At 38.7% G+C, this 25,361-nt stretch overlaps 1 protein-coding gene across 1 annotated transcript in view; it reads right to left on the reverse strand.

Moving 5' to 3' along the window:
- Nucleotides 1–9,028: 9,028 nt before the first annotated feature.
- Nucleotides 9,029–25,361, reverse strand: part of LOC100963714 (ATP-binding cassette sub-family A member 9-like) — a 32,837-nt gene continuing 16,504 nt past the window's right edge. The window contains exons 9-21 of the mRNA XM_023511271.1: nucleotides 24,390–24,537; nucleotides 23,961–24,126; nucleotides 21,250–21,308; nucleotides 20,620–20,730; nucleotides 20,061–20,236; nucleotides 19,846–19,965; nucleotides 19,511–19,649; nucleotides 18,924–19,014; nucleotides 16,215–16,354; nucleotides 13,692–13,811; nucleotides 11,815–12,013; nucleotides 9,873–10,039; nucleotides 9,029–9,238 (exon numbers count right to left, since the gene is read on the reverse strand). Of these exons, the coding sequence (XP_023367039.1) occupies nucleotides 9,066–9,238; nucleotides 9,873–10,039; nucleotides 11,815–12,013; nucleotides 13,692–13,811; nucleotides 16,215–16,354; nucleotides 18,924–19,014; nucleotides 19,511–19,649; nucleotides 19,846–19,965; nucleotides 20,061–20,236; nucleotides 20,620–20,730; nucleotides 21,250–21,308; nucleotides 23,961–24,126; nucleotides 24,390–24,537 (1,809 nt within the window). The 3' untranslated portion in view covers nucleotides 9,029–9,065. The remainder of the gene's footprint in view (nucleotides 9,239–9,872; nucleotides 10,040–11,814; nucleotides 12,014–13,691; nucleotides 13,812–16,214; nucleotides 16,355–18,923; nucleotides 19,015–19,510; nucleotides 19,650–19,845; nucleotides 19,966–20,060; nucleotides 20,237–20,619; nucleotides 20,731–21,249; nucleotides 21,309–23,960; nucleotides 24,127–24,389; nucleotides 24,538–25,361) is intronic.

Consider the following 25,361-nt stretch of genomic DNA (forward strand, 5'->3'; position numbering starts at 1 on the left):
TATTTTAGGTCTAAGAAACGGTCATCTAACTAGTCAATTTAAAAAAAAAATTGGGGTTGGCTTAAGCAAGACATGCTCTATTTTCATTGTCTTAAAGGAAACTACATTCTTCACTATGACGTTAAGAAAACTGGTGTGTGGATTTTGTTTGTGACTCACCATATGCCATGTTGTTACAGGGGCTGTTGTAACTCAAAGTCTTAAAGTAGAACTTGGACTGTTTTAACAGTAAAGCAGAAAAGCAATTAAATTTCTAAATCTAAAATTGACTTTAGACGTGTGAAAGGATGTTGGAGGAAAAAGTTGAAATGCAGATAAATATTCTAGAAAGGAGGCAGAAAGGAGGACGACAGGGAGGACCTGTGAGGCAGTGTGATGTCTGCTACCTGATAATTGACTTTAACACTTATTTTAAAATATGGGCGTACATATATTCATCGCCCTTATTCTCCTGCACTTATATTTTAAATATGACACGTGGCTGGGTTTGTGTTGGTAACCAGGTCCTTACAGACTGGAATAAAGGCGATAAACAAATAAACATCATGATAGCAACAAAATTAAAATTATGTAAGTGTTAAGAAGGGTTCAGAGTCATCTGAAAACCTTTCAAAGGGAAATGGATTGTCATTAGGGGGTCAGGTCAGAGAAGGGTCCCCTGTGAAGGGGTGTATGAGATGGGGTCTGGGCATGGATAGGAATCGTCCAAGTGACAGGAAGAGAGGGCAGCAGGAGAGAAGGACCTTCAGTGGGGAGAGGTTGATGTTTTGGGGAAACTGGGAAGAAATGAGTGTGGCTGCAGGATGGTTACCAAGGTGGCAGTGGCATCAGATCAAGGTGGAGAGATACACCCGGGTGCAGATCATCTGTGGGTTTTCAGATACAGCAGGGATTTCGTTCCTGCTCCTTCACATGCTAAGAAGCCCCTGAAGGGATTTAGGCAGGGAGGCCACACGGTCAGCTCTGTGCTGCTAAGACGTTACTCTGTCACTGTGTGGAGAATGGAGACGGCCTAGGACCAAACCCTGGACACCTGGGCATCAAGCACCAGCATCTGTGGGGAGGTTACCGTACACCAAGGATGGCTCCAGGTGATTCCCAGGTGCTGTTCCACCACAGCCGCACAGAAACCCATTGCTAGGAGGTGAAACTATTATGTCTACTGTGTAGGTGATTAAAATGAGGCACAGAGGGATTAACCAACTTTTAGTGTTCACACAGCCTGATAATGGGAGATTCAGGATTTAACTCAGAACAATGAGAAAAAGTCACAATAGCTGTAGGAAGAAAATGGTGAATGTGTGGTCTCATAAAAGTAAAGGAAGAATATTATTTTGTGTTTCTTATGAAAGAATTTGCTGAAGATGGGGACAGTTAAAGAGCAAAATAAATAAAAATGAATTCACCCCTTCAAAAACATCTCCAGCATGTCAGCTGATGATGTCCAGGACTCAGAGACGTGGGACAGTGGCATCAGAAGTACCAAAGAGAGGCAGAAAGAGTCAGTTATGGACTTCTTGAATTTTACATTAAAAAATAAAGCTTTATAGCAATAATTTTTTTCCTAGCAATAACTCAAAATACTGCAGTGTGTTGGTCTGGGCTGCTAAACAGTGCAGCCTTCCCACCATCTGGAATGTGGAAACCACCTCTGGGAGGTGGAAGGTGATTATGTCAGTGGCCGAGTGCCCATAAATAAAATACTGAGGGCTACACAGGTAAAAGCTGCCATTCTCTCTCTCACAGTTAAAAGCAGGTGAGATCTACTAGGCTGCCCTTCCTGAGGCCCCACATTTGTTTAAGAAAAATAGTATTTCCTTCATATCTAGCAATTTATTATTAAAGTGCTTGATTATTTACTGGATCAAGCGCAAAAATGAGCTCTACCACCCGCATGTCAATTTATGGCCCTAGGGTGGAGGAGGGACATTGAAAACGTATGAAGACTTTATTAATGCTTCTTACATTGTGGTCAGTGATGCTGCTCGTTGCAATGTACGGGGAGAAACAGGCTGCCATGGGGATCCAGAAGAAGGCATGAGTCATATAGGCATACCCAGCATCCTTCTGAAATTAAATAGAATGTGGTGAGCTGATGGCCACTGGGTATCCACTTCATTGGTACTTTCTTAACTCAATTACTCAAATGAACTGAGATCACCACCCAAAGCACTTCCTGAGCTCCTATGTGTAACTTCTTACCCGTCTGCATTTTCAGTCCTACATTGCAGCAACTTGGACATTTCCAGAGAGTATCCTGATTTACTTAAGAAGAAGCAAACTCAACAAAGTGACAAGAATTGGCAAAGTTCCCACAGTTAATGTGTGAGGTAGGTAGGCAATCTCCACTCTCTGGCTTTCTGGTTACAATATTGCATGCACTGCTATGTACAGCAGGGCTAACGTTTCATCAGACAGCAGAGAGTGTCAACTGTGGCTGGAGATCTATCCCACCTTCAGAGATTGGTGCCAAATCAGTCAAGTTTGACATCCATGAAGACTCATTCCCCTGGTTTAGAATTCAAGTGCTTTCAGGGTACTTGAACAAATTATTACATTAATGAATGAATAAGAAGATGTTAGAAAAAAGGAGTAATGGGGCTTAGAGAAAAATGGTCAACTTGTGATCTGCATCAAGGGATTGAATTAAAAATAAAAATGAAAACCTTGCACATGTTACAGAGGACCTTGAGTTTTGCATCAAGCCTTGATTTGCTCTTGTGACAAGTTGTTCCACTATCTTGCAAGTCACTTCTATCATGAGTTTTTCAGTCTCCTTACTTCTCCTGACTTGTACCTCTTCCTAAAACCTGGCACCCCTCTGAGATCTTACAGCATATGAAAATTGTTGAATAAAGACATAGACGACTAAGGCTCTGAAGAGGAGTAAAGGACATCAACAACTACATCACCCATCTCACATCTTGCTTGAGGACACCACTGTTGATTTTCCTGATTTGTAAGATCTCTAGGAATGGAAAATGCACAATCCTTCCTAACGCTAACCCCCTTACTCATGGCTCATAGACAATATATTACATCTATATTAAATGTTATCCACCCACAGTTGGAGTCTGACACGACTCAGCCTGAAAGAGACCCACAGAAAGACACTCAGTACCAACTGGGCAGTTTAGTCAGGTGTCCACAAGCAAATATGAGATGAGTGGCTATAACATGGAGTGACCAGGTGAGAGCATTTTAGGACACTCTGACAGATGATGAAAATCCTTGAGTAAAGTCTGGGCTAAAGTGAGCCCTGTACTGCAGGTTCAAGTAGAAGAGGCTTGCAGAATTGCAAGAGAGTACCAGGTCCTGGGTAGGGAACCCAGCAGTGGCAACTCAAAGACAGAATTTATCTACATCTGAGCTCAAGGTCAGCTGGGTTGCTGGGTAGCAAATATTTTGTAGGTGAGGCACCTCTAAAGACAGAAACTCAGGTTACTTGCTCATTCTTGGGAAGGTCCTATTCTTGGTTATCCAAATTACTGACCAGTCCTCTTGCATATAATAGATAATAAAACACATTTGGCTCCTCTGGGTGCTATAGTTTCCTCAGCTGTCTGATAATAATAACAGAGATTGAGCATCCCTCAACTGAAAACCCCAAATCTGAAATGCTCCAAAATCCAAAATTTTTTGAGCACCAACACGGGCTGTAGTCCAATGGCAGGTGTACAACACACAATTTATTAAAATATTTTATTAAAAATACTGTATAAGATCATCTGCAGGCTATGTATATAAGGTATATATAAAATACAAATGAATTTTGTGTTTGGACTTGGCTCCTATCCCCAAGAAATCTCATTAGGTACATGTAAGTATTCCAGAATCTGAGAATGTCCAGCATTTAAAATACTTCTAGGCTCAGCGCCTATAGCTCAACCGGCTAAGGCGCCAGCCACGTACACCTAAGGTGGTGGGTTTGAATCCCCAGCCCGGACCCGCCAAACAACAATGACGGCTGTAACCAAAAAATAGCCGGGCATTGTGGTGGGCGCCTGTGGTCCCAGCCACTTGGGAGGTGGAGGCAGGAGACTCGCTTGAGCCCAGGAGTTGGAGGTTGCTGTGAGCTGTAATGCCACGGCACTCTGCCCAGGGGGACAGCTTGAGGCTCTGTCTCAAAATAAAAAATAAAAAAATAAAAAAATAAAATACTTCTAGTGCTAAGTACTTTGAATAAAGGATATACAGACTATAATAAGAATAACAACTAAGTGAATATCTTGTTTGGGCATTTAAATATGCTAATACATACAACTCTCACAGTAAATACTGGGTTTTGCCCTAGAGATCTCTGGAGGAAGGAGGACTACTGAAATGTGGTTTGAAAGGACAGAGGTATGATGTGCTTTGGAGAAGATGTGCCAACCCCCTTTGTGCCCCCCAAACTCTGCGACCTGCAGACAGCCCCCGAGAAACACTCAGCAGTTCTTGTAGCTCTTACTGAAGAAGCACAGAGATTAACGCAAGGGCAGAAACCATGGAACGCCCTGGACGACGGCCATGTGGAAAATGAGCAATGTAGGCTGGAGGAAGCTTGATGCTGTGGGCCTCCCTGCAGCAGCCTGAGGAACTCTGCCCTCCCACCCTGAGTGTGCCCTCATCCCCAAGAGGGACTGGGGTCAGGACACTCACACGGGTCACCTGGGCTGTGATGACCATGTAAGTAAAGGGCACCAGAGTGGATGTAACTAGAGAAAACACGGATGTCTCCCAGTACCATCACCACAGGGTGACCTCCACCTCCCACCCTTCTCTCTGCCTCCAGCACCAGCAGGGTTTTACTGAGATGGGAAAGAAAGGGGGGAGTTTCAGAGCTGGAACATGCCCCATACTCCCCATTTTCTATGACAAGGTGTCAGACCATAGTCACAAGTTGACCCCGCAGTGCTGGAATTTGATAGGAAATTGAAGTTTTGGACTGTGCTGGAATAATTCCTAATGAAGCTACAGAGAGTGATGGAGAAGCCATAGAGTGTGCCCAAGGTGTCATTTAAACCAAAAAAGGGAAGCACAACACAGTAAGATGAAAGGGGTGACGTGATGACACAGATGTGCACGCCCTGCCCCACCTGGATATTCTGCTCACAGCATCTGAGATCGCATTTGAGACAAGAACCACTCCTGCTTCTAGCTCAGCTGGCCCCATGATGTAGTCAAAGCTGATTTTTTTTTTTTTTGATAGAAGCTTCTTTTGATGCATTCCCAAGAAAAACAATGTTGGCAGCAGTAATGATAAGAAATGAGATTTCCCAAACACCTGTGGTTTTCCTGTCTACGCACCTCATCACTGGTCCCCACACTAACTTGGCCAGCTTAGCCTGGTGCTCACATTGCCTCCCACTTACTTCTTAAGAAACTCCTGTGATGAAGTTTGTATCTGTATTATTTGTGGATTGGTGAACTCAGACCTACAGAAGTCAAATTGTTTAACAAGACCACATAGCCTTTAAGACTCTGGATGTTCCAACTATTTCCCACTACCTAGGACCACAGATGGTGATGGATTCTAGACCAAAAGTTATAATTTTTTCCCAAATAATTGTATTTCTATTGCTCCAATGACCCCTAGTCATCTGAGTAAAGTTATAATGTTATGTAGTCATTGATGAATAATGTTTATAAACATATACACACATATATATAAAATACATGGAGTGATTTTTATATAAAATATAAAGGTATTTAAGAAAAGGTTCATAAAAATTAATATGTTATTTTAGCATTTCAAGAATATTCTTGAAGGCTCAGTCTAAGTGAGACATAATTATACTTACTGCAAAAAATAAGCTTCCTTCAGTCTGGATGTGTTCTGAAGAATTAAAAATTCTAAGCAGCCCATTACTAAGGATATCCATGAGGAGAGGAAAGCAATTGAGCCTTTTTGTATTACAAGCTATTGAAAATCTGTGATCCTGAAACACAACAAATATCAATTCTAACTTCTCAAAAAGCAAATACAAACCTTAACAACTGAGGAAGGTAGAAAATCATTCAAATTATTGATAGTATAGTGAGACCAAAGCACTAAACATGATTACATCTTCATCACCCCTATTATTTGATTAATTCCCAGCATATTTAAAGGAATCTAGGATTTTGGCTTCAATGCACATGGCTATGTATGCCTAAACTTTACAAAATATCTCAAATGCTTTTTAAGAGGAGCACTGTCAAACTCCATAATGCAACCTCTCCTTAACATAAGTGCAGAACTTATTTCAAAATGTAAGATATACATTTTAGGAGTGAAGAATTTATGGATACTTAGCAAGCAAGAGGCAGGCAGGCAGTTGTAATAAAAGCACAGGTTTTCAGAAATACATGTAAAATCTCTTTTAAAATGACATATTTTTCACAACTCAATTTATAATTGCCAAAATGTGGAAACAACCTAAATGCCCACCAACCCAGGACTGGATTAACAAGCTGTGATATATGTATAGCTTGGAATACTATTCAGCCATTAAAAAAGATGAAGACTTTACATTTTTTTATTTTTGTTTTTGCAGTTTCTGGCCAGGGCTGGGTTTGAACCCACCACCTCCAGCATATGGGGCTGGCGGCCTACTCCTTTGAGCCACAGGTGCCACCTGAGAATTTACATCTTTTGTATTAACCTGGATTGAGTTGGAATGCATTCTTCTAAATAAAGCATCATAAGAATGGAGAAGCAAGAATCCACTGTACTCATTCTAATATGAAGGCAGTAGATGATCTAATACAAGGTGAGGGGTAGGGGAATGAGGGAACGGAGAGATGAGCAGGGGAGAGGGATAGGAGGTCATGGTATATGGTGCACCTCTTGGGGGTGGGACACAATTATAAGAGGGACTTTACCTAACAAATGTAATCAGTGTAACCTAATTCTTTGTACCCTCAATGAATCCTAAACAAGAAGAAAAAGAGAAAAAGTTGACATATTTTATAGATACCTATATACAAAGTCTGACAAGTAAATTTGCAAACCTGCCACCATGCACTTACATTAACAGCACTGTGCAGACAATTTGTTAATGCTTCATAACCTTATATGTCAGTGCCTCATGCTTGTGTTCATGTCGCCACGTGGTGGTGTCTTGCTGAGTGGCGTTCATTATCATTGTTGCGTGTTTTTGTGTGCTGTGATGAGAATGTCAGAGCTTGAATCAGAACAACAAACTTCATCAATTTCTTGCTAAATCTGCCAAGAGTGGAGTGATATTAGGGACATATTAATCCAAGTTTATTGGGATAATGCCATGAAGAAAACAGCCATGTACAAATGGAGTAGATGTTTTTCTGAGGGGAGAGAAAGCCTCACTAATGAAAAGGGGTTAGGGTGGCCAGAAGAGCAGAAGTGATGAAAAACATTTCAAAAATTCATCAAATTGTGCATTAAAATCATTGGCTGACTGTGAGAAGCACAGTAGACCAAGTAAACATGGATAGAGAAACAGCTAAAAAAAAATAAATTTTGTTATTATTATTTTGATGATTTTAGATTAATATGAGGGTATGTATGATTAGGTTACATTGTTTGCATTTGTAAGGTAAAGTCCAAGATGTAGTTGTATCTTTCACCCAGGACACTTTGGGAAATCTTAACTGAAAATCTTGGCCAGCAACTCATAGGTCTTGCATCACAACAATGCACCAGCTCATACGGCACTGTCTGTGAGGGAGTTTTTAGCCAGTGAACAAATAACTGATTGGAACACCCTCCCTACTCACCTGATCTAGCCCCTGATGACTTTTTTATTTACCCATAGATCAAGGAAATACTAACAGGAAGATATTTTGATGACCTTCAGGGCATCAAGGGTAAGACAACAACTTCCATTCCAGAAGTACAGTTCCAAAATTGCTTTGAAGAGTGACCTAGGCACTAGTTTCAGTGCATAGACTCTCAAGTGAAGTACTTTGAAAGTGATCATAGAGACATTCAGCTCTGAGGTGCACACTTGTCCTAGGATGAGTTAGTTCATGAACTTAATTGTCAATCCTTGTAATTATATTTCTCTCAGAGAAAAAAGAATGTAAGTAAAGTAATTATCTATATTGCCCAAAATGCAGGCAAACTTTGAGAATGATTTTTTTTAGTGATCATGAATAACTCAAGCATTATATATTTTATCTAACCTAATTGCCTAAGGCAATGTTTATTGGTTTTAAGGCTACCATTTTAAAAAAAAAACTTTTTTTAAGTACAGTGGAAAATAATTTGATTAAGATATATTAAGGCCTAGTTGAGTAAAAGATAATTTTTTACTTTATTATTGGCATGAAAATTTTTCCTGAAAATTAACTGCCCTGAGCTATAAATGGCCAGACTTTCTGACACCTAACGACTCTAACTGGTACATTTAACACAGTCTCACCTTTCTCCACATGGCTTACTACCGTGCCTTCTGATTCAAATTCCTACAGAGCTAGGAAGGGGGTATCCATGAGTAAAGCAGTATAGACTTGTGAGAAACAGAAAAGCAAAGCCTATGTCTAAAGTAGGCAGATTTTCTCAGCTCTGAGAACAAGATTTAAATTGATAATTTGAATGGAACCCAATTGATGATAAGTTCTATTTTCTTTTTGTTTGTTTTTTGAGACAGAGTCTCATTATGTCGCCCTTGGTAGAGTGCTGTGGCATCACAGTTCACAGCAACCTCAAACTCTTGGGCTTAAGCGATTCTCTTGCCTCAGCCTCCTGAGTAGCTGGGACTACAGGCACCCACCACAACTCCTGGTTATTTTTTGGTTGTAGTTGTCACTGTTGTTTTAACAGCCCCACACTGGGCTCAAACCCACCAGCTTCAGTGTATATGGCTCGAACCCTACTCACTGAGCTGTGGGCAATGAGCCCCAACTGATAAGATTTAAATGAATTTTTAATTACAGCAGTGCATACAACACAAGAAGGAATAGAGCCAACAATAATTCATTATATGTGTTATACTGAAGGCTGTGGGCAAGTAGTGGGAGTCCAGCCTCTCCCATGAAAATGAGAACTATCTCACTGGCTTGTGTCAAATTAGCCTTCCCGTGTCCTTGATGTGAATTGTTTGAATTTCACATTCATAAGGTCATCTTCGGTGACATGGAGCAAGGAGCGTCCAACCTACCTTTCCATCCCCTGACACAATGATAGCACCATTGTATGTTGGCTCATCTGTGCCATTTCTAGTTCCAAAAGCATCCACTTCTAAAGCAATGTTCTGTTGCCTCAGTGAATGTATGAAGTTATCGATGCTTGACCCTACCGTGAAGATAAGACCAAAGGAAACACAAATGAAATAAAACAATGATCACGTAATAGAAACAGAAATAAGCTGCATTGCATCACTCAAAACATACCACAAAAATGACTGCCTGAGGGTTTCCTTAAAAAGGCAGAATTGATGCCATGATACTAAAATCCATTCCAATACTGTCAGTATGACAAGGTTACTTTACCTTGAGCCTAGGCATTCAGTTATAATTTCTACTAGTATAAAAACACTAGTTAATGTTAACTTTATAATCCTTGAGGCTATTAATCTTCTACCTTCTTATAAATTTAGAGCAGATTATCTTTCCAGAGTTCACCAACACACAGACTCATAGAATGAGATGAAAAGACCTCAGAAGTCAGTCAATGAGACTTGTCTTCCTATATTCCCTTTGATTCCCTTGTGCAGTTTAAGTTAAGTGAGTTTAAGTGAACTTGTAGAAGGTATTTCTAAAAGAAACTCCACCATCTTGCATTTTTAATTTTTTAATGAATTTTCTGTTTGGACTCAGATGTGCTTTCTAAAACTTATGGAATTTATTTTTTTCTTCATGTTTATAGTTTCTGGGAACTTGCTTAACAAGAACAATATTTAGAGGTTGCATTTCAGTCCTGGGCTCACCTGTTTTATTGACGACCAGCAAATGGGTCAGAGGAGCTTGTGGTGATTGTCCTGGTGAGAGGAAGTACATATTTGGAGAGAGTTCCCAAGAGTCACTTTTTTGATATAAGTCATAGAATACATATCTCACAAATTGAGGGAGAAGACTAATCCCCAAAAGCAGTAACCTATGTGTGGGAAAATATAAAAAAAAAATTATAACAACTTTTATAAGTTTTATTAACAAGTATGAGAGGATAATAAACATAATAATATCTAGAAATAGGTTATAAGCACTGGCCAGATATCTGAGTCACCCTTCCCCTCATTTTCTTCTTTCTAAAATGTGATGGTTCTTATGCATCTATCTTTAGTCTTTTTTTTCTCTCTTTCTCCTCTAAAGGCCAAGCAGGATGCCTGGACATGTGATTCAATCTGCAGATTATGATTCTTGGCAGATTATTAACACCCAGACTTACGACACCCTGAACCTTTTCCCCATCCTGATCCCCAATTTTGTAAAGTACATGCTCTCATTCATTTGGGCTCCAAAGCTCAACTATTTTCCTCCCATTTCTCTCCCTGAAGTCTCTTTTCCGGTGGTTGAAGATTCCTATCCAGCACACCATCATTACTCCTTGCCTCCAAACCTCTTCTCCCTTTCACCTGTGAGGTTGGGCCTTTATCATCTTTCCTGACCTCCTTTGCCATTGCCCTAAATGACTGTTCTCATTGTCTCCAGTGCCTGTTATTGCCAGGAAATTTTGTACAATTGCCCAATTAAGCTTCTTGGCATTCTTTCCTCATAGTCAATCAACTGTTCAAAATTAAAAATGATGCCTTAATAGCCCCTTCTTATTCATAAAGTGCAAACTCTCTAGCTCCATGTGATAATATACTCGGAAAATTATTTTCACATTTTAATAAACTCTATGTTGCAAATAACTCAGATTAATAACAGTTTTTTGATTTACCATGTATCACCATACTCAGCACTACTCCCTCTGCCTGGATTTCCATCCTCCTCTCTCTTCTTAGCTAATTAAGTTCCATTTCCTTATAGCAAATTCAAATTCTCCCTGAGTTCCTACTTTGATGACCTTATTTGAACATAACCTTTTCCTAATAAATGCCATAGCTTACAAGACTATTATTTAGAGCACATCTAATCACTCTCAAGGGCAGATGTCATGTCTGATTTATTTGGATATATGTTATAATCATTTAATAGAGTGTTGCATAGAAGTGCTCACAGATGTTTTTGGATGAGTGAGTGTTCCCAGTGGAGAGCTGAGCTTTTGCAAGGAGGTGGTACTGGATGCTGAGGATAAAGCTGTAGAGGTGTCAGCCTCACAGTGGGGTCCAGGGATGGTTGTGAAGGCAAGGCAGAGACCATGGGCGCAGTCTGAAGTCGTAACATTCAAAGTCGCCCAAGTTTCCAGTCCATCAACTACAACACTGACTCTACCCTGAGCTTCCAGCCTCCTGCTCTGCCCTACAGATTTTAGATTTGCAGTCCCCATGATTCCTTAACATAAATAACTTTAGATATACCTATATTCCTAGTTCCATTTTTTCAGGGGAATCCCGACATAATGATTTTGGTATCTTGGGGAAAGAGGAAATGGTAAGTTTGGGATGGGACCAAAGTGCTCCTACCCATCCACTTGTAAAGAACTACAACTTCAACCCATTAGTAAGAATAAAATCTGTATGAAATTAAAAGAAAAATCCCAATATTTATTTGTTGTAATTATTTACCAACATGATTAAAAATGATTCCTTCAATTAAAGGATGATTCATTGGTCTAGAAGACCATATGCATTTGCTGGAATTTCTTTTGTCTGGGGTTCCCCTTCCCTTTTTTTTAGTGTTTTGCTCTCTTAAACTTATTTAAATTAAATAAGTTGAATTTGTCTGGGGTTCACAAACCAAAGAGATCTGAAACGCTCAGATACTCACAGAGTCCACAGGCTTTTTCTTTCATTCTTTAACTTTAGGAAGCAGACTTTTGCCATTGCACGGACCTGCTGCCTCCACAGCGCCATGCCACTGATGGCTTCCCTGGCTTCTCTGAGGGGCAACAAAACTTGCTCCAGCTCAACAAGGCTTCCCACGTCTTTTGCTCCATCACTTTGTAATTGTCTCCAGATTCCTAGATCTAAATCATAAGAGCAGTATTTTGTAAAATGCTATTTCACTTGTATGTTATTAGCTTGTCCTACAAATCACCTTTTCAACCAAAGGTGTCAAAGTTACCACCTTGAGTCAAGATGCAAATAACTTAATTCTTGGCATTATTAGACTAGCTATTAAAAAATAGAAGAAAAGCACAAAGTATTTATATAAAAGAAAATCATGTGTTTTCTAATTTTAAAAGTCCTCTGTCTACAGCTTTACAGGACTTAATTCATTTTAAGGAAACCAATGAAAAGAAAGTCATAAATCTATTTCTTATAAGAGATAAACTGTTTTAGTATTCCTGACCAAAATAGGAGAGTTAGGTGGCACCCGTAGCTCAGGGGACAGGGGACAGGCCACATATACCCAGGGAGGAGGGTTCGAACCCAGCCCGAGCCAGCTAAAAAACAACAATGACAACTGCAACAACAACAACAAAAAAAAATAGTCAGGCCTTGTGGCAGGCACCTGTAGTCCCAGCTACTTGGGAGGCTGAGGCAAGTGAATCACTTAAGCTTAAGAGTTCGAGGTTGCTGTGAGCTGTGACGCCATAGCACTCTACCACGGGTGACATAATGAGACTCCATCTCAAAAACAAAACAAAACAAAAAAAAATAGGAGAATTAACACATACAGAAGCCCCTTCCCTTTCCTCCAAGAACATAAAAATATTAGAGAAAATATTTTTAATGTAATTATGTTTAAAAACAAGATAAAAGTTACCTCTTTGAAGAAAAGTCTTGAGAAAATGCCTATCTTTAGACTTCTAGAAAGTTGTAAAATTCATGTACTAAAAGTTAAGTATGACCGCTTAAAAAATGGTGTCGAGTTTATAACTTCAAATATGATTAAAATATGGTTTGAGGGATGTAAGAATAACAGTTGATCAATAAAAATATCCCCAAATGACAAAAATAAAGAGCATGGTTAAGAGTAAACACAATAAGATGATAGCAAACAAGAAACAAACAAACAACAAATCTTAGAAGCAACCAGAGACTCAAGACAGAACGCTTTCTAAGGAATAACAATTAGACTTGAGAACAGATCTCAATAGCAACAAGCGAATGCTGAAGACACTGGAATAATATGTTCAGGATTCTACAAGAGCTACCACGTGTTCTCAGCTGGAGGTGGGAGCTCAGAGATGGGCATGCACAGCCATCCACTGGGGTATAATAGACCTCAGAAACTCAGAGGGCAGAGGCAGGGAGGGGGTGAGAAATGGAAATTAATTATTGGGTATAACGTACACTATGTGGTGACAGGTACGAGAAAAGACCTGGCTTCACCACTCTACAATTTATCCATGTAACAAAAACTATTTGTCCCATCTGAATCCATGGAAGCACATTTTTTAAAACAGAAAAATAATTGTCAACATAAACTCAGATGTTCTTTCCCCTGTAGCACTTACATCCAGGTAATGTTACCCCACGAATTTATCATCTGCAGACCTAGTGTTGTGCACTGCTGTATCCCACAAAGGCACATGTTTTCTGTGCTTAAAGTTTTCCCAAGATTGGCCTGAATTATAGCACCAAGAAAAGCATATGCTCTCACGATTCAAAGTATGTTTTCAAGGTAAAATATGGTACACAAAGACGAAAGGCAAATTTCTTTTTTTCATCCTTTCTTTATTACTTTTTTTCTTTTACCTGATTCATCAAGTGTTGATTTTCCTTCTAATTTCAGGAAAACCTCATTCAAAGTTGTTATGGAAACACCATAGTTCTCGATGCCTTGGTTAGAACATTTATCAAGATCCCTGTAAAGGTCTAAAGAAGGCACAGAAAATAGAGAATATAATATAATATAATATAATATAATATATAATGAGGTTAGTAGTAAAAATTTTTAAAGAGAAAATATTGAAAATAGGACAAATGTACTCATCCTAAACAAAACTATGATATAGATATTCCCTTATTTCTAAAATTAAAAAATACAGTATATTCATTAGTTTCCATGTGCTTCTGAGTACCCAAGTTTAATTTAAAAATTTATATTTCTATTCTTTGAACATTACATAGATTTTTGGGGGAAAAAAACTATTTTATTGAATGTATTTTTAAATTTTTCTTTCTATTATAGGGAGTGTTTATCTAAACCCCAATTAATAAAAATATTTTCCAAAGAATATAGATTTATGCTTTAATATTAGAATTGTTAGAGAACTATAATAATAAATATAAAATAATTAATGTTTATAGAAATATTAAGCACCACAAAATCTTTCCTGGTTCAAAACTGTGTAACTTGAAGGAAAGGATGAAGTATGCGTGGAACATTACATACTTTCTGTCTCCCTCCTTGGTCTCCACCCCCCTTCCTTTTTCTCTCTCTCACTCTTTGTTTCAGCTTGTGATTGCAGCGTGAAAATTGTACAGAGCCTTGAGAGAGGTTAGGTCCTTATGGTAGATGAGTGGGTCCCTTGGAGAGATCTTTTTTTTTTTTTTTTGAGACAGAGTTTCACTATGTCACTCTTGGTAGAGTGCTGTGTTGTCACAGCTTACAGCAACCTCCAACTCCTGAGCTTAAGCGATTCTCTTGCCTCAGCCTTCCAAGTAGCTGGAACTACAGGTGCCTGCCACGACACCTGGCTATTACACCTGGCTATTTTTTGGTTGTAGTTATCATCACTGTTTGGCAGGCCTGGACTGGATTTGAACCCACCAGCTGAGGTGTATGTGGCTGGCGCCCCAGCTGCTAAGCTACAGGCGCTGAACCTGAGAGATAATTTTTTAAAAAGATGTTGGATGATCCTTAAGCTGTTCAGGAAAACTGAAAGTTGGATAAAGGATGAAGTATTGGTAAATCCTGGGAGAAATTTAAGGCTTCTATCTTAAATATAAATCCATTACAAATATATAAAAAAAAAAAAAAACAGAGATGTATTGACAAGAGATCATGAGCTCTTAAATCTATCTAACTTTTGGTTCTTGTCAATTTCATTAAATTGCTCCCTCCCCTTTGGCAATCAGGCCACACTGTGTTATGCAGTAATCTCACACAAGATTTCTGTTTTCATAAATGACACGTATCTCAAAGATATCATGTATGCACCTGATTTCACTGATTCTAGGATGAATCCATTTTATCAACTTTTAACGAATCCGAAATGAGAATGAATTATGAATGATGGTAAGTCGTATTTTAAACGGCAGTGTTAGTTCTTTCTGTTCCTCTCTTAGCGGTACATCCTGTAGATAAGGATTTTCTTACACTTGATGAAATACCATTGGTACTACACGTCAGGTCTTATTCTAGATAATTTATTTATATTTATTAGTTTGATAATAAATTTAAACATACTACTTCATTCGTTCCTCACAACAACCCTGGAATACTGTTGCAATTTCCTTTTAACAAAAGAAGGAATTGAAGTAAAGAAAAGTAGTATGACTAGTTTAGAATTGTAGAGCTAAAAACAGCGTAGATGGGATTTGAATCCAGGCTGTCTGGCCCCATCACTTGGGCGTCCAATCACTGCACTTCATTCTGTGGTGCTGTGTCTCTTTAACCACCATGATTAGGGCAAGCTTATTGATTCAAGAATGCAGCAATGGCCAATTATGAAGGTAAACTCATTTTTACACTTTAACAAAAGACGGTCTATCCCTAAACTTTTAAGAAATGAAACAGATGTAGTAGAAAAATGGAAATAGCAGTGGTTTTCCAGATTTTCAAATTTGCAGCAACAATGAGAATCTTGGGATGTCTGGCAGCAGGGAGGTTGATCTTAATTATCTTTCATAGTTTAGATCATACCATTAGGTCCTGGTCTTCATAAAGCAAGCTACATATTGGGTATGATTCCCTTAGTTCTCTTCAATAGTCTAACAGTGTTTTAGCAGACCCCTTCCTGTCCTGGCCACACTCTCTCATTCTTTCTTGAAACGAATTTCCCGCAATCTTACTTCACCGCTGGTCTACACCACTTCACTGCACACACTGTGGCTTGAAGTATGTTTAACATCTATGTGCCCTGGTTTACCCCTAAGTGACATGGGGATAATATAAGGACTAATATTAGAAATGGCCTCAGGGTGGGGAATATTAAATGAGATAATGCATGGGGCCAGAAACTGAGCAAGCTGAAAACTGGCCATCATTCCTACCTAACATCACTGTTAGTAATGCCATTCCCAAATCCCTCTGTGGTCTCTATATTTTGTTACCTGGAAATTTGTTTGTCCTCTCCACAGGCAAAATAAACGCAAGTTTTTCTTCACTCTGTGCTGTTAATTTGGCATCAGGGATGTGCTGTTTAACCAGTGATGTTATCCTGTCTGGGTCACACATTTCATTCAGATGCAAACTAACATTTAAAAAAGTAAGTTAACATTATTTTGATCCATAGCTATCCTGAAAAACAAATTCCTACCTAGGTGGTATGTGCTTGTCACTTCATTAATGCCTACAAGCCGGCTCGGCGCCTATGGCTCAAGAGGCTAAGGCACCAGCCACATACACCTAAGGTGGCGGGTTCGAATCCCCAGCCCGGGCCCACCAAACGACAATGATGGCTGCAACCAAAAAATAGCTGGCGCTGTGGCGGGCGCCTGTAGTCCCAGCTACTTGGGAGGCTGAGGCAGGAGACTCACTTAAGCCCAGGAGTTGGAGGTTGCTGTGAGCTGTGAGGCCATGGCACTCTACCCAGGGGGATAGCTTGAGGCTCCGTCTCAAAAAAAAAAAAAAAAAAAAACCTACAAGCCAAAAATTGCCTAATTCACTGGACAAAGCAAGACATAAAACTTCTGACATAGTCCAAACTGTTTATATAGGATGGAAGAGGAACTAGTATATAGCAAGATTGGAATCAGATACGATAATTCAATGACTCTTCATTTCCCCAATGACTCTGGGGAAAAGAGCTATTAAGCCAGATTCTGTTTAGGTAAAGAGAGTGGAATGTTTATTTTTGACCAGATCTATTGAAAAACCCAACCTCAAATTCCCCCTTTGCCGTAATGCATGCAGAAGCTAGGACTTGAAAAGGGTAAAACAAAAAATGGAGGTCATTTGTACAGCCATTAAGAGCATGGTCTTAATGTCATGCTATCAAAAGGTCCAGAACTCAGAGAAGTTGCTTAATGCCTCTGAGCATCCGTTTTTTCATCTATAAGACAAAATTATACCCAACATTCTAGAGAACTTCTAAAGACCAAATTGAAAAATTGCATATGAGAAAGAATAGGACCTTCTACTAAGCAAATCCTCACTAGATAATAGCTAATTTTATCTTTTTTTTTTAATCTAAAATTTATTCAAGTGAAAGCTGGCCTGTCTTTTGATAAGAATATATAAAGTTTTTCATTAAGTGATTGGAGTTGAGAAACCCCATTACAAGTCACATCCACTGAATTGGACGGAGGTGACACAGTGATGAGAACGTCAACGTTGACTGATGACACAAACCTAAAAAAAAAATTAAGAAAGTTATTCTGTGCTTACAAGGCCTTGTGCTAAGTATTGTCAAGTATCCTGATAGGAAAAAGGCAGCAGCTTCCGTAGAGAAGCCTGTGACCTAACGATAATATAAATCAGTGTGTCCTAGACGTGAGGGAAAGGGAGATTGAGTTAACTCAGTTAAACCCTCGACACCTTCTCAATTATTCATGCACTCAGTATTTCTTAGCCTGAAATGCAAAATAGGTATTAGTGTTGCTTCTTTTTAATTGAAGTTATAGAAGATCAAAGAATTTAATTAGGAACAACTCAAAAATAGTGCTTTCAGGGTTCCAAAAAAGAAGATGCTCTTCTAGGTTGCTCAGTAAGGAGAAAATGCTCACAAGAAAATCTTCAGGAATGGGTAAGATTTGGCCTTGGTAAATCAGTGGAAAGAGGACAGGTTAGGCAGGCATCCTTCCTCCAGCAGAAACAAGGCAGCTGAGCTATAGCACATACTTAGAGAACAGTGAGTGTTAGTTTTAGTCAGAGGATACTGATTCAATTGGATTGCAATAGGCAATAATGGTGGAATGGCGAATTCGCTCAAAGTAAGTGCTGAGAATAAATAATGGAGAAATGAATTCAACCACCGGAGATGAAGCGATTTGAATTATTTTTAAAGAAATATTCATATTTTAGTGCAAAGTATAGAAACTGGTCCACATTACACCTATAATCTTGATCCAAAGACTCTACTACTTATAAACTGTTACAGGGTATTAAAACTGTCTAACATGTACTATCCTCACTTGTCAAAAATGTATAACATACCATCTTCTTAGAATTATTTGGAGGATCAAATATGATAATGTAGATACTTTATGTGCAAATACCAAGTGACTAAAATACAGACAACTCTTAATAGAAATTTATAATAATGATAATAATTAAAGAAGAGAAGGAGAAACGAAAGAATAGTGGAGAAAATGAAGCCAGGGAGACTACAGAGGAGGCTATTGAAAATGTCAAGATGACATGAAGGCTATGTTAACCAGTTTGATGAAAATATTTCAGATTGTATTTAGAACCAGTACACTGTATCCCATGACTGCATTAATGTACACAGCTATGATTTAATAAAAATGAAATAAAATAAAGAAAAAAAAGAAAACATCAAGATGAACAAAACTTCAAAACTATGGTAAGACAAAGGGTTGGAACATCAATAAATTCCTCTTACCAATGTGTTGTGAAAATATTTTTCAAAAATTTTCATTTAAGCCTACATGGATCACCCTTCTATTTTCAATGTCTACAAACTCACATATTCTACTTTCCAGCTAGAAAAGAGGGCAGTGGTGCCTAAGTTCCTATGTAGCTCTTTTAGAATGAGCTTATAGGTCTACATGCCAATCGACTTCAATATATTGATGCTGATAGCACCTGCCCCCAGATTTCCAGCATGTTCCCACATGCCCCCATATTAAGAGCTGTACCTTAAATGGTACCCGATACCCCATTTCTTCTTCAGGAACAGTGAAGAGCCTGCACACTTCAGCCTCCCAGCAGACATGAAGACCTTCCTGTCTATTTAGAAAGAACAAAAAGATAAATTGCATTAAGGAGTTATTTCTTTACAACTTACAAAAGAGTGAATCCTTTAACAAATAATGTATTTTGGGAGCACAACATACCAAAAAAGATACATCCTAAGCCCAGCCACATGTAAACCACTTTCTTTTGTCATCCAGCAACTAAAATTATATTAATTGATTCTCTAGCATATTTAGAAGAACTATTGTGTTATCTAAAGGACAAATCAGCTGGCATTAACGCTGAATAATACAATGATAGCTTTGAGAGTATGTGACATATTTTACAACCAATTAGCTCTGCAATGGGGTAAGAATACTTCTGTGGGACAAGGTATACTGGGGTGCAGACATTCAATGCCATGAGAGCAAAGTCCTCCTCTCATGGCCACAGCAGTCCCCAGTGAGACACAGCTGTGGAGCACACCTAGGCCCACTCCACACGTGTCCCTGATTCCTCACTAACACACATGGAGAAAACCAGACATTACCAGCCAGGATGTCAGCCTCGTCCATAAACTGGGTACTGAAGAGGATCACTCTATCTGACCTCCCCTCTTTCAGGAGGTTCCACACTCGGTGTCTGGAGAGAGGATCCAGCCCAGCTGTCGGTTCATCCAGCAGCAGAACCTGGACGGTGGGAAAGCAAGTGAAATAATTCTCCTTCAGGCAAGTTTCTTCTTCAAAGCACAGGGGAGAGACCCTTCAGTACTTCACAGTGCATTGTAAAATTCTCTTGCATTTATCATTGGCAAGTTGAGTTGCATCTAAAAAAACAGTTGCATAGTCGTCAGCCTGATTCACCAGTCATTTCAGCTTGACTTACCTGAGGATCTCCTAAAATGGCAATCGCCAAAGTGAGTTTCCTACTCTGTCCGCCACTTAAATTTTGAGCAAGAATGTCTTGAATATTTTCCATCTCCAAGTCTCGTAAAACTTGTTGTACCTAAACAAATAAAGAATCATTAGTCCAAAACCCAGAATGTTTATTGATAAACATTTCACACTCATGGCTGTGTGGCGCCTCACTTGTTCATGTACCTGTTGCTCCACCTCATGTGGCAGAATCCCTTTGATTTTAGCAAACAGTCTGAGATTTTCTCTCACGGTGAGAAAGCCAAACTGCACGTTGGTCTGTGGACAAACTCCAGTGAGCTTTCTGACAGTCTCCAAGTCCGTCATTTCCGAAAGTGTGTGATCATAGATAGTGACCGAACCTACACGCAGAGGGCATCGAGGATATTTTTAAATACAAACAATGTATGCCAGTGATTATATTCATTTCAATATACTTTACCTGTAAGGAATACACAGTTGGCTGATGGCAAATGTAGTGTTAACAGTAATATCTGATCCACGTAGCATGGTAATTAGTCGCTGAATAATCACAAAGCTACTTGTGAAATATTTAAAACATAAATAACATTTTTCTAAATAAATACAATTCAATAAAAGAAAAACAAACTTCTAAAATTTTTATTTTAGATACCTGAATGTAACAAATAGTTGATTTAACTATTGAAGTTCACTAAAGAAACTAATAAAATGCACAGTTAATTCTTTCACCCACATACCTGTCCTTAAATAACTGTCCTCTTACCTGATGTTGGAACCGACAGTCCACTAAGTATGTTTAACAAGGTGGTTTTTCCAGCTCCACTGTGACCAAGAAGAGCAGTGATCTGTCCTTCATATATGTCAAACACTAGACCTGGAATCATATTTTAAAAATTATACTTCTATCATACACAGTAACTTCTCTGAAAGTTTTATAATTTCTTACATCATGAATATATCTGGGTAGTGATACTCTATACTTTTCTTAAAATTCTCTCTTTCAAAATTGTATCTCCTTTGATACACATTTTATAGTTGTAGCATAGTTCATGATAGGTCATTATGTGATGAATAATTTTTGAATAAAAGCAGTGTTACCACTAAAGAGAGCCTGCCTGTAATAAAGCCAGATATAGGATTTAGGACTAGAGTATGTAATGCATTTTGAATATAAAGAACTTTCTGATACTACTTTTCGAGATTTTTAAACCCACAAGATTATTAATGTTACATGCAACTTTTTAAGATTGTCATATAGGTTTTTATTTACTTGGAATAAAATGCAATGTGTTCAGGTAAAAAAGAGTCATGACATCTGGAATCTCTGTTCCACTCCCAACAGTGAAGTGGTCACTAAACCCAAGCAACCCTGTTAAATATGGTGTTTGATTACCTTTCAAAGCTTCTATTTTTTCATGCTTTCCTAAATATTCTTTTTTAAGATTTCTGATTCTGAAAAAAGAGGAAAATGATTTTAGAAAATTGTGGAGATGAGTAGAGGATGAATCAATCAAGTCTTTGAGGCAGGAACAAAGCCTCAAAGGAAATCTGGGGGTTCTTTGCTTTCACACAGACACTGGCAGAAGCACACAGGCATCTCATTACTAGTCGTGTTTCTGATCACTGAAGGCCTTGATGTGGAGGGAGGGCACAGCTAGTACATGGAAGTATGTTGCTGTAAGAATTGTGACAAGTGATTCAATATGAGGAAAGCTGGAGATTAAATAAACAGTGAGGAGAAACTATGGTAGAGAAAAGAAAAGAAACAGCACAGCAAAACAGAAAGATCAGGGCTTTGGAGTCAAAATGCTCTGGGTGAAGTCACAGGTGTGCCACACACTAGCTCTGTTGCAAATACTGTGTGCTCAGAGTCTACAGAGTTGAGTTCTTCAGCAGTAAAATGGGGATGACAACATTAACTATCATATGGGATTGAATTGTAAATAAAACAATATATGCATAACACAAAATGCTTGGAACCTAGTAAACCTCCAGGGAGGATGAGAAAAGTGGAAAAGGATTTAAAAAAAAAAAAAAAGATATGTTTTTAAAAAATTAATGCATAGAAAAATATTTAAAATGAATTGAGGGTCTACTATAAACTAGAACCTCTGCATTTTACCAGCATTATTTTCTCACATTATCATAACAAACCAACAGGTAGTTTGTTTGCTCATGTTCCTAGAACACAATACCAAAATATTGGGTGGCTTATAGAATAGGCATTTCCTTTCTCAGAGTTCTGGAGGCTGGGAAGTCCAAGATCAGAACATCAACAGAATTGACTTCTGGTGAGGGCTTTCTTGCTGACTTGCATGCAGCCACCTTCTTTTTGTCCCATCACATGGCAGGGAGAGCTCTGTTGTGTCTCTTCTTATAAATAATAGGAATCCCATGATGAAGGGTCCACCCCTATGATCTCCCATAACCCTAATTATTTTCCAGAGGCCTTATATTTTAAACACCACTACTTTAAAAGTTAGTGTTTCAACATATAGATTCCGAGGGGACACAATTCAGTCCCTAAAACAAGTATAGTTCAGTCAAATATGGAAGCATTAATGAGAAGAGGGACATTCAGCTGCAATAGCTTTACCATTGAGCATGTATGGGTTCAAACACTGTCTCTTTCTAAGCCCTTGGTCAAGTTGCTTGGCTTTCTCTGGACTCTCTTTACCCACCTACTTTTTCCCCAGCAATAATAGGTACCAGCTTGCCTATTCCCTCATTTAATCTAAGCAACATGAATTTTTTTCTCATTTATTTTGCTGGAATTCACCTTTAATATTTAAGCAGTAGATTCTATATCAGGTAGGATCTATATGTGGTTGACACAATAATGCATTTTATCTGGCATTTTGTTCTTCTGCCTTCTTTATTGAGGGGTAATTATGAGCCAAACATGCTTGGCCTCTAGGACAGAATGAACCAGAGCTTCATAACTCCGTGCATTTGTCTTTTTGATGCAGGACAGACCACAGCAACAAAATGAGACAGGCAGTCTTGAGTAGCCATGCCACAGACAAAATCTTCTAGGCTATCTTGACATTCAGCTATGTGAGACTCTGCTTGCAATACCTCCGCTCATTGATGGGGATACATTCATAGAACATAAGACTAATCTTGTTGCTCACATTTCAGAAATCTTTACTAACTTCCTCCTTGCCCAGGAGGTGAGTAAATATAAACACCTTCCTTCATCATTCAAGGCTCTCTATGACTTTTCTGATGGGACTTGATTCTGATGTGGGCACCAGAAAGAACATAAAGGACTTAGGGTTCCAGATCAGAGGGAGATCACAATTTCTGAGAACAGAACAGTAACTCATGAGAATGAGAGAACGCTACTCTCTATCATCTGTTCATCTTGGACCTGTGTTTTAATAAACTAAATGTTTAGAAACTGTAAATATACTATCATAAATGTTCAGAGTCAAAATATATTAGTAGAGGACAGATCAGAAAGGTTTTATTGAGGGAGAGATTAACAAAATATTGAAGGATTGACAAAATTTCACCAAAGTTCTAGGGAACTCGAGATTTTTATCAGTTAGAAAATCAAGGCAATCAGCCATCAAAGTGCTTATATCATCTCAGAGGGAAGGTACACACAGCACTAGTGTTCTACCTTCTCAGGTTTCCTTCCCCCCTCTCTAGAATGTCTCTCTCCCTTTCATGCATCACTTGCATTTTCTCCTCCATTTTATTATAAGTTATGAAATGAAAATGAAAGAGACCGAGTAGATTACTAAAAAAAAAAAAAGGGCGCAGAGAACAACAAGGGACATGATGGCTGTGTTTGTCACAAGGAGACTGGCAGACAGAGAAAAACATGAAGAGGAGAAACCAGAGACATAAAGAGGAAAATGGAAATTTGAAGATTGTTTACTTGTTGATGCTTGTTGACATAGCATGTAAATGTAAATGCTGAGAATGTGAAGAAATGAAATACAATGAAAAATGAGTCTATACTTTCATGAATGTGGAACCCACAGGTAGATTCCGAGGGGCACAGAGGGGATCTTTGCACATCATGTTTTGCCTGATGGAGCGCTGGTCTCTGTCCTATTCTGCATTTGCAACTCCATGGAATTTATTGGTTACCTGATGCCTTCTTTCCCATAGAATTCTGGAGATACTGGTTCAAAAGAGTCATCAGACGAAGGGTCAGAATCTATTTCATTCTCAAGGGCCATGTGATCAGGTCTTTGGTGTTTAAGCCAAAAAGATTTCAGGAAAAACAAGGGAGAACGTCGATGTCCATACTCAGCTACATGAGCAGGAGGCAATTGAATAACGTGTCAGTCATCACTTCCACAATCACAGTCACCTAGGGCAACATGTCAATGTGATCGATTTAATACTAAGCCTGAACTCATGCTATCGTAGAAAGTCTTAGAAAGTGACTCTAAAAGCAAAGGAGAATATCATTGGACTTCTCCTAGAAACCTTTTTAGTGCTTGCTAATTTATTTTTAATACATTGTAGAGTAATTTTGAAGACGTGTAATTGATAATTGTGTTGAATACTTACTGCACAAAATTTTGTCAAAATACAATGTCAATGCCAGATAAAGAAGAGTATCAAAAACCAGCATGAAAAGAGTCGCTATGATGAGGTGTGGATTGTGCAAAGAATTCAAATGGGCATCAGCATTCACATCATAGTCCAAATGTATGAGCTGAAATAAAAAGGATACACTGAATTAAAAAGGCTTACTATGGCATTAAGAATTATTATTGTCTTATTTCTGCACTGGCTTCACAAAGGTAAGTAAGACATAATTCCTGTGTTTACAGAGCTCAGACCTATTGGAAGATAACTTCACTAGCAAGGTAATTATCCAGCTGAAAGCAAGTTGGGAAAGTAATGGATGTTGGTTCTGAGAACTAAGGAAGCCACAGGCCGCACCAGGTGAGTCTTCTAAGAGGGGAAACAAACCCAACGAAGGTGATACTTGAGCAGGACCTAGGGAGGACTCCATCAGGCTCGGGATGGGGAAGAGCAGGACATTCTGCACAGGGCACTCCACTTCAGACTACAAACGTGGAGGGTGGATGAACTTTAGAGGCTGGCAGGAGACAGAAGAACAATTTCTTCCTGACCATAGTAGGACACAGTGAGTGTGGATGAGACACCACCTTCTGGGTGGCACCTTATAGTGATGAAATCAAAATTCACTTTTCTAAGAGGAAGTTCAGTTTCATGTAGAAATGGACAATTAAAAAATAAAAAATTATTTTTTCCCAAATTTCTGGCTTTCAAATGTTTGTGATAGTTCCTGAAACACTAAACAGGACAAATGTTTCCAAGGATAGCCAACTAGAAGTAGAAGCTGAAACACATCAATAATGAAGCATCATCCTATATTTAGGAACTTAAGAAAAAACTGATTATGCAGAAAGAAAAGAATAAAAATCTCTTGTATCACATAAGTCAGCAGTTCTCAACCTGTGAGTCGCAGCATTAGGAAGAACCACTAACTTAAGTGTTCATTTTTGCAAA

The sequence above is a fragment of the Otolemur garnettii genome, unplaced genomic scaffold (genome assembly GCF_000181295.1).
Source record: "Otolemur garnettii isolate 467f Iridium unplaced genomic scaffold, OtoGar3 scaffold00018, whole genome shotgun sequence".
In the NCBI taxonomy this organism is placed as follows: domain Eukaryota; kingdom Metazoa; phylum Chordata; class Mammalia; order Primates; family Galagidae; genus Otolemur; species Otolemur garnettii.